Source organism: Diplotaxodon limnothrissa, linkage group LG13, assembly GCF_057381915.1.
Source record: "Diplotaxodon limnothrissa isolate DT_005_m linkage group LG13, D_limnothrissa_male_GT1.1, whole genome shotgun sequence".
NCBI lineage: Eukaryota > Metazoa > Chordata > Actinopteri > Cichliformes > Cichlidae > Diplotaxodon > Diplotaxodon limnothrissa.
The window spans coordinates 14840662-14850347 of NC_140608.1; the positions used below are offsets into that span (position 1 = coordinate 14840662).

Genomic DNA, 9686 nt, shown 5'->3' on the forward strand with positions numbered 1-9686 from the left:
TAACTAATGTTAAAACTCAACCTATCCCTGAGCTGGTTAGGGCTGTAGTGCAAATAGCAACTGTAATATATCTCACTAAGAAGTGAGCCTTCGTAGCACTGAAACCTCAGCCCATATCTCACCATACAGGCCACTAGTATGATGTGGCTTGAGTAAGAAATGCTTTTGCTCTCAGTTGTTTTCAATTAAATTTTCTAGGAGAGAGACCAAAAAAGAGTTAAGATGACAATCGATATTGGACTCAAGCTAAAATTAATTTCATCCATCGGGATGTAGAATTTAGCTTTTTTGTGGGCAGCACTGTACAGCACACAAACGCTACAATGCCTTCTTTAAAAAGTGGTTCATCTGACCAAATCAAAGTGCAAACACCCTTTTACGGTTCCCGAAAATTTCCATATTTTTTTGATTGTTTCACAACCACATATTTTTCTGATGTTTCCCATGTCTGTACTTCATCTTTCTGATTAATGCTGTTGACCTTTAGGTATAATTAGAAATGTATTTTTAGAAGAGCTTAAAAATGACTTTTTCCTGCTCAGTGTCATCATGTAAATATCTCCCTCAGTTCATGGATCTGATGGACAATGACCATACAGGTCATTCAGGGCTGCAGTGTACCAGTACCTCTCAACCACTAGGGGACTCCGTGCATTTGTAAATGAAGTCATTAGGATCCATGAAAGCAGAGATTAATCCCTCTGTGTGGTTTAATACTAAGATTCGATACAGCTATGTTTATATATTCATATTCTATCATGTATCACAGTGGAATTAATTCAGTCAATCCTCACAGCTTAACCTTTGGATAAAATAGCATGTCAGAGATAAAGTGGATAATGGAGATATTGTCTGAGCAAACCATTAGAACAGGCCAATAAAGTTGCTGGTTTAATTAGGATTAGAGCTGTTTTCACTGGTTCAGAAAGGCACCAGACAACTATTCCAGACTGAGAGTAGCTAGATGGGGGAATGTGGTTGAAAAAAGGTACAATTAATCTCAAGTCTCACTGCCATAGGCTGGAGAGAATGGTGTGAAGCAGAGATGATGAGAATGGTGAGGATGCATAAAGCAGAGATGATTACAGAGTGAGAGAACGTGAGAACGTGAAGTCTGAACAGAAGCTCAGTTGGTCAAACTGAGCCATGTTAAAAGAGGACATGTGTCCATATAGCTGCACGGGCCAAATGAAACCATGAGACTGTATTTATACTGTAACACTAGATTTACAATCTCAGATGGCGATCACTCAATTCTTTAAACTGTTCCACCCTCTGGCATATCCAAATGATTGCCATGTAACTCATGATGTACAGTAAATGTCTGCAGGGATCCCCAAACACTACACAGTGACTGATGACCATAAATTATGTAGTTATAAGGCTGTTTATATGTCATCATAAGAGTCAAATAAACATACACACACTGCCCATTGTGGCCATGATGGCACTTAACAGCACACATTCCTCCTCCCTCAAGCGTGTGTAGTTCATGTGCAAAAATGCACTGCAGTCTAAACATGCATGTTGTTTAAACAAGATTTTCTCTACCCCCTTTTTTCTTTCATCAACACAATTGCATTAAATGTGTGGTTAAACTGTTGTGTTTGTTTAATGTCATTGTGCGTGCCGATGCGAGTGACACAAAAGACACTTTGAAATCCGATTTGAGAGGTCATAGTGTTTGGCTACAGTCGCACAATAGCACAGACTATGGAAAAAATTGGTTTCTGTGATCCAAAAGTATTAGAGACCCCAGAGGAGAAGCATCCAGACCACAGACGATTTAGAGTTACGTAAAGTATGGCTGTTCTAAAAAGAGAAGTCACTGCTGAAATGCTTTTCCCCCAGACCAGCAGGGGGCGTCTTCTCTGGTTTCAAAATGAAATCGCAAAGAAAAGAAGCCAATAAGAGAACCTAATCATTCTTGTGATTTATTGCCTCAATAAACACTTTCCCAGTCAGCTTAAAGTCTCAGTCATTCTTTACAAGTCTTATTTAACAGCGCACAATTGCTATTTTGTGAAATATGGTCTTATTTAGAGCAAAATAAATGAAAAGGCTAGAAAGCTGCTACTGTGAGTTTGTAGTGTTCACAGTTTCCCACTCCTCATTTCCAGTTTAGAAAAAATTAGATGGTGACCGTCAAATCATTTCACCCATGGTTTCAAAGCAGAAACAGACAAACCAGTGGGTGACCTCATGGTGATGACATATCTGAGGGTTATGGTCAGTGAAAACCTCAAATAATCAAATGCATTTTGGATCCTTTCATGCAGGATTTCTAAAGTCGATCTGCATACAATGTGAATATACAAAAAAACCTGTCTGTCTTTAGCTATAGAGACTCTATGCAGTGCTTTGAACATCATTGCATGCTGATGTGTTCATATCAACAATGTGGACATGCTGATGTTGCATAGGTAACCTATGATATTTGCTATTTCCTATGTTTTCCATCTTAGTTTAGCCTGTTAGGATCCTTATATTATAGTACCACGCAAAAATGCATCATTATGCGTCTGCACAGTTTGGTCACAATCCAAGTTGGTGGCAAAGGGAAACTCGCCCGAGGATCTTGCTGTACTTCCTTCAGACAGGGGACATGACTGTGTGTCCTAAAAGTTACAATGACATATAAACAAATGTCAATGAAATTTTTGTTCGTAGCACACATGAAAAAATCACTGGATCTTATCCAGTGTTTGTAAAAACTATCACAGACATTTCAGTCACACAAGACATGAACAATCTGAACGATGTTGCCTTCCCTTCAAAAAGTGGCACCAAATATACAGTTGGATTTGTTGTTACACATTTAGTATCTGTTGTTTTTGCCACACAGTTCATCCACACTCACTCAATACCATAAATGCCACAAATATCCGGAAACAAGTTGAACTGGTACAAAAACACAAAAGTGTCTTTGTTGTAGATTAAGAAGATTTATGCAGCTTACTTTGGCCCTGACAGGAGTCAGTGTGGGTATGCCTGTGTGAACTCTGCAAATCTGACTTGCTTGTTCCAGTAGGCCTCTGCTGTGCCTGAACAAGCTTACACCTCATTGAAACCTGCGTCACCTGATTATGTGAGCTACATTTGAATGTATGTCAAAAGGTATCTGTTTGTTTTTATACCATTGTAGCCACTCTTCACTAAGTGCAGCGAGCCAATCGGGCATGCACTGCACTGCATACTAAGTGCAGTTTGTTTATAATACGTGCAAACCCATAAAAAATGTCCTTTTCTTTACTGACGCAAGCCGCTGTATATTTCATCAGTGCTCACTCTGCTGAGACAAAGTTGGGATCAGTGGGTGCCAAAATGATGGCTGTATGTTGAAGTGTGGGTTTGAAAAAAAGATGGTGTTTGTTTGAAGTCTTTCAGATGGTTTGGTTGCACTGAATCACCAACAACCTCACAATAAGGTGAAATCAGATGAAAGAAAACATGTTATAAAGAGAGGAGAAGAAATTATTTGGGTGAAAAGCAAGGTCAGTGATCTTCTCTGCATTCCAGCTTATAAAATAAATACCTTTGGATCAGGTACTAGATGGGTTTTTAATGGATTTAATTTTTAACCAGCTTTAATGACAAATGTAAAATGGTCAGCAAGTTACCTTGAGCTCAATAATTTCTCCTTGACGTGTGTGTGTGTGTGTGTGTGTGTGTGTGTGTGTGTGTGTGTGTGTGTGTGTGTGTGTGTGTGTGTGTGTGTGTGTGTGTGTGTGTGTGATTAGCAGTTACTGCAGCAACAGGGGCATTCAGTCACAAACCTTCATGAGGTAACAGGCTCCACATCATGGAAGTGCTGCATTGCTCTGTTTTAGCTTTTCTACCATCTGTTCATCTAGCCAGGATTCAACTACGCATCTAGAATGCTACTTTTATAACGATCAGGCACTGGGAAAAAATATATATATTTTACAAAGGTGAAATTTTTGAGGTCATGGGGAGCTTAGAGAGAATATGGTGGATTGTAGTTGAGTGCACCTGCAGGCTCCTTGGCATTTCTACATCCACAGGTAAGACATAAATATGAAAAGAAGCAGAGAAAAGCAAAAGATTTCATTTAGCGTCATGTGTGTCTCTTCTCGTTTTAGTATGAGCCAGATTCTTTGGGTGCACCTATAGATCTTTCAAAAAATCTTAAAACATCTCGTCAGGGGAAGAGGCACCCATCATGTCTTTAAAAACAATGTTAAAAGGTCAGACTGTGACATAGTCTTGATCTCCAAGAGCACTAAACCCTGTCTTGGCTGATATATAGAGCATATACTTGATTTACGTTATTGTCCCTCCTTTTCTGTTTTCCTCAGACACACAGGGACAGATTGTACAAAGCTCTCTTTGCCTCAGTAAATCATCATAAAAGCTGTTTGCTTGTTGCTTCCTTCAGAAAAATATGGGACCCCCCCCCCCCCACACACTTAAATTCAAACATCTGCAGACACTGAATATTTATTGAGAAGCATGTGCCACAAATGACACAAACAGTCTCTGTGTCCAGCTGGGTTATTGGGATTATGTGATCACAAGCTGTTGTGCATTCGTGCCTACATGAGCTTTCTGTGCATTATTTTTATGTGTGCGTGTGTGTATCAGTCTATTTTTGGTAAATGTCTATGTGTGTGTGCCTCTGGCTGGCAGTCTGCTGTGAGTTCACATGTCTGGGTTGGCCTGTTGGTGTCTGTGTGTGTTCCACATGCTCCCAGTACATGCAGGGAGCAGCTCTGTTAATATCCAGCTGCTCTATATGCAGCTTTAAATCCTTGCATACTCTCCAAACTACTAGAAACCATTTAGCCACATTACCCGAGTTTCCCTCTGCTTCAGATTGTATCACTGAATCTCTTGATTTCTGGTAAGCAGGCCAGAGAAAGTGCTTCCATGTGTTTGGCAGCAATCCCCATTTAACCGGGCTTATCTCACAAGAGGATGACTGGTTAATAAAATGCACTTTTGTTTAAAATTTTAAAAATGTTGCTGTCATGTCATTTCTTATCTTGTGTCACACCAGGACAGTAGTGCCCTTTCATGTAGCAAGAAAGGTATTTTATTGTTGTCAGCACACAGCTTGGGAGAACTTCCTGTTAAAGGAACACTGAATGGTGCTGGTTGGTGGATTGTGTTACATCTGGACAGAGTCAAGCCAGCTGTTTACCCATGCTTCCAGCATTTTTGCTAAACTAACCAACTGCTGGCATTAGTTTGACATTTACCATATAGAAGTGTAGTTAAGTCACAGTTAGCATTATCTGCTGAAGAGATTTACTATCTTGATGCTAAAGCATAGATCTCATGGATTGATGGCGTTTTATGGCATTAGCCATGACTGTGACTGTGTGATATGTCCACTCAAGTAAAATTACCTACTGACATTGGTATGGCAATTGCAAGCATGAGTAAGTTATTACCAAAGTTTCATGACCATGACAGGAACAATTGCAATAATTGCTTAAATTAAGCATCTTTAAATACCTTTAATGTACATCACTAGGTCAGTACCACCATTCCTGTGGTATGTAAATGTGACTTTAAGTTGCATTCCTTGTGCTACAGACAGTTGCCCTTTTCTTGAGGAAAACATTCAGTCGGCTTTAAATTACTGTGGCTGACAGAACACTATAGAGACAACTTTTAAAGCAAAATATGAAAGACATGGTAAAAAAAATAAATCCAAAGAACACTGAAAACGCCACACAAGAGTGTTTAATCCCAGTGAAAGTACTGAGAGCATTTACAGAAGGTTACCTTGGGCTGCATTCCAGCATCCAGCACAGAAAAATTCATGAACTTACTCTGACATCTGGTGGACAGAATCTGTTCACCAACAAATCCATGAATTAAGCTGAATTATTGTCCCGTGTCTTTTTCAGTGTTGTGTGCTGTGGGAGTGGAAACACTACATCAGGGAGAATTCAACAGCCTTGGCATCTATCTAATGTAAGCGCTTACTTTTTGAGTCTACTTCTTGACTTACTGATGGGATTTACAAGCACTCCTGACTCTGGTGGCATTCTTGAGTTACAAATACACAGCCTGGTTTTGAAAGCTGGCAAAGCTAAAGACCCAAGGGCTTTAAGAAGATGGTTTAGAAAAACACTGCACATGCTTTTATAGTCTCTGATAAATAAACACACTTGAGAGGAGCTGTTGGGAAGGACTCAGAAAGTTGAAGCAGGGTGCAGAGGGCAGAACAGAGGACATCTTCTGATTCTTATTATTATCTCTGTAGTACAGAGACAAATTCCCACAGAGACAACAGAAAACATCTCTCCAAGGACACTAGAAACGAATGACTGTTTATTCAATCACTACACATAAAGTTAGTGCAGATGGATGCTGTCCTCACACACAGTAACACACAACACACCAATTACACTTAAAAGAGGTTAGTTTGTAATACTGGTTAGTCTGGGTGCATTTTTCTCTATTGCTGGATTAGATAATTGTAAACTAAATACAAGAAAATTGCAGTTGTCACAAACGTTTTCTTTACCATATGTAGGGTAATATCTTGAGCACTTGCAGCTGCTTTTTTTTAGTGTAGAAATTACTGAGTATATCATCATTGTCCAATTTCTTCCCCCAGAGTCTCATTTATTGGGATCATGATTCTTGAACTAGCCTATTTCCTGGATTCTCTCCTGTCCATGTGTCTGCCGTGAGTACACAACCCTCATGGCTACTGTAGCAAAGATAACTCACAATTCTTTGAGGTTTTCAAACTTTGAACTTTGCAGTCTAAACTGCAGTCTAAACTGTAATAATGTAAAGTAATCCTGACTTTTTTCTTGCCTTCTTGCCTGATATCTCTACAGCTGCCCTCCAGACTGGAAGTTGTTTTTACTGTGGGGGAAGATGGCTCGCATTGGAGGCTTTCATAAGTTCCTATACTACTCCATCATGTCAGTGGTCTGTTTCCTGCACCCTGTGCTGGTGTGGCATGCAATCATCCCAGGTAAAACAACACCAGCAAGTTCAATACTTCACATGACTGTTTCCTGTTGCTGTGGCATTTCAGCAGCAGATGCTCCTATCATGGAAAAGCATAAAAAGCATAGATGTAGCATAGAAATTAATGGTGACATTATTATTCTAACTTCAGGAACAATGCTTCTGGTGACAGCCTTTTTCAACTTCATACTGAGCAAGAAAACAAAGACCAAACCTCCCAAAAGCCCGCAGGAGAGCTTCAGCAACCAAGGCCCAACTGCTGTCTTTGTGACAGAAAGCACGGGCTCAGACGGCACCTTCTCATTCTTCCATATGGTGACAGGCAGGAGAGGGCAGGGGCTGGCACCAACAAGCAGAGACAACTGCCTCAGCACCGGAGAGAGAGGAGACAACATCCAGGCTATGCTGGAGCTGGAGCAGACAACAGCACCTAAAGACACAGATGGGGAAAGGAGGAGGAGGTGGAAAGAGAAGAGACTATTATGCTTTAGAAGTGGGGAGGAGCCTGTGGAGAGGGAGATGGAAGAGATGGATGGATACTGTGAGCCAGACACCACCTCAGACACTGCACCTATGATTACTGACTGAATGTCGCTGTGCTTACTGATAACACACAATGGAAATGATGTATAAAGAATAATGCATTCACGCATACTCTGTACAACCAGCTGGTCTTGAACCAACTTTTTGTAGAAAGCACCAATGTCTTCCACAATAAGGTTTATTTTATGTGATTAAGCTATAAAAAAATTGATTTTTATGAAATATTTGACTGATTTGTATATTTTTGGAGTCTTGTACAAATTTAAAAGTTGGAGTTTCAAATGCATGCACTCAAATAAATGAAACCATTTGTACCAACATGTGCATGTGGGTGGATTAAGGCCTGTTTTTTTTATTTTTTTGTTGTTGTTGCTTTTGTCAAAGACAGCACTGAATGAAGAGCAGACATTAATGCCCAGCAATCCCATCCAGTTACTGCCACATACATTATTCATAAGGTCATAAATTAGATCAACTGTTTCACTCATTCAGAGAAAACATGTGCAAATGTGACAGAGAGTATAGCAGGCAGTGGAGCTTGTGCAGGTGCATGCGTCGGCCCTCATTGTGTGTTTGTCGTGTGCGAGCGGTGACCATGGAGACAGAGCTCTGGGAGGAGTGTTCATGTTAATATGGTGATGAAAGAAACATCAGATCGTTCACCGAAAGCACGGCTACAGGCTTCACCCAAAACACGTCTAGCCAAACACAGTAAATTATTTATCGATAAAGGGTCATATGGTGAGCACTAAGAGTGAATCAGGCAGTTTGAATTGCACTTATTTTTACTATAATTATGATTCAAAAGTGAATAGAAAAAAGCCTGTATTGATGTTTCTATTGTTTTCCTTTTTATTTTATTGAGCTACAAAGGACGTGAGACTCTACATGGGCATTCCTCTTTTGTTCAGGTCATAAATCAATATTGTCTTGTTCTGTCAAAACACACACACTCCACACACACAGGGTATTCCTCAGTCTTTTGTTCACTGAACAATAAATATATAACTGTATGTAGCCCTTAGAGGAAACCTCTCTGTGGCATCACAGCTAAGGAGAGAATCGATGTAAACAGAGAGCCCTATTCATCAGAAGGCACCTCAGCGAGAACTGAGGCCAGATAGCATGAACAACCTGAAGGTTAAACAACAGGGTTATTCCACATATTTCTCACAAAGTTACACAACCCAGCATGGTATCACCTGGTGTCATAAATAGCGTCGATATGTTTTTATGTCATGACATGTGTATCCTCTCCAGAGGGACGAGACCTTCGCCTGTGTTGTGGAAAGAACAACAAAGAGTCTTTGTCTGGATTTTGCTGAGGCTGCTCACTGGACCATAACCTGAGCTTTATTATTATCTTCACAATGATCTTTGTTCAATTAGCAGCTGACTGACCTATAAACAGACGGGAGGAAAAGAACGGCACTATTTCTCGCCCTCTTCTATAAGCGCTCCGGCAGCTTTGTCATGTCCACATCCGTCAGAATGAGGGAAGTCGTTCAGCTGCTGGAACAACTTACTTCCTCTGTGCATAAATCATGAATCCTATTCAGACACAGAGAGAGAAGCACTTCCTACAGTTTGTGTTTCCACCCTGCAATAGTTTCCTAGATGGCAGATCCAGGCTCAAAAACAGGATGGGTGAAAAAAATCTTAACAGGTCACAGGAACTTCTTCCCCTAGCTGGAAAAATACAGCAGAGTGGGTCGTTGTTGGTGGTGTTGGTAAACCAATTAGATTTTTCCTGTCACTAAATATGTAACAGCAGAAAGAATTTAAAGAATATATCTCAGAAGTGGATATTGAAGTTAAAATTCACCCTCGACAGCAAATAAACCAAAACTACAATTTGTTACCCATATGGAAAACAAACATCCAGCAACAAGAATACTCTACGAATACATTATTTATCATTTAGAGTGTCAATTGTGTTCAACAGTTCAATAGAAACCAAAATATGCGGCATGGATAACATGTATTTTTTATACAAATCTCACTTAACCCATATAACTTTCAATCAAAACTCTAAATTAAACCTTTATAGTCTTAGAGCTGAGTCTTAACACCCTTAGTGTGGCGAAGACCACAATTTAAAACACTTCTGGCTGATAGGATTAAAGCAAAGCCCCAGAGCCACCTTGATCAAGAAGGGAGAGGTATGCAGCCCTGTTTCAGCC

At 40.1% G+C, this 9686-nt stretch overlaps 1 protein-coding gene across 1 annotated transcript; it reads left to right on the top strand.

Annotated features, from left to right (window-relative positions):
- Nucleotides 1–3949: 3949 nt before the first annotated feature.
- tmem72 (transmembrane protein 72) lies at nt 3950–7548 on the top strand. Its single transcript, XM_085369313.1, has 5 exons — nt 3950–4025; nt 5880–5946; nt 6596–6667; nt 6825–6964; nt 7112–7548. Exons 1-5 carry the CDS (start codon nt 3950–3952, stop codon nt 7546–7548), a joined length of 792 nt encoding a protein of 263 aa, XP_085225439.1.
- Nucleotides 7549–9686: the final 2138 nt, after the last annotated feature.

What these genes read in the sequence shown, in the direction of transcription:
- tmem72 (XM_085369313.1), top strand. Translation starts at nt 3,950, where the DNA reads ATGGGGAGCTTAGAGAGAATATGGTGGATTGTAGTTGAGTGCACCTGC. An exon ending in AGCCTTGGCATCTATCTAAT is followed by an intron (nt 5,947 to 6,595) that starts GTAAGCGCTTAC and finishes TTCTTCCCCCAG; the next exon opens with AGTCTCATTTATTGGGATCA. An exon ending in GTGGCATGCAATCATCCCAG is followed by an intron (nt 6,965 to 7,111) that starts GTAAAACAACAC and finishes TTCTAACTTCAG; the next exon opens with GAACAATGCTTCTGGTGACA.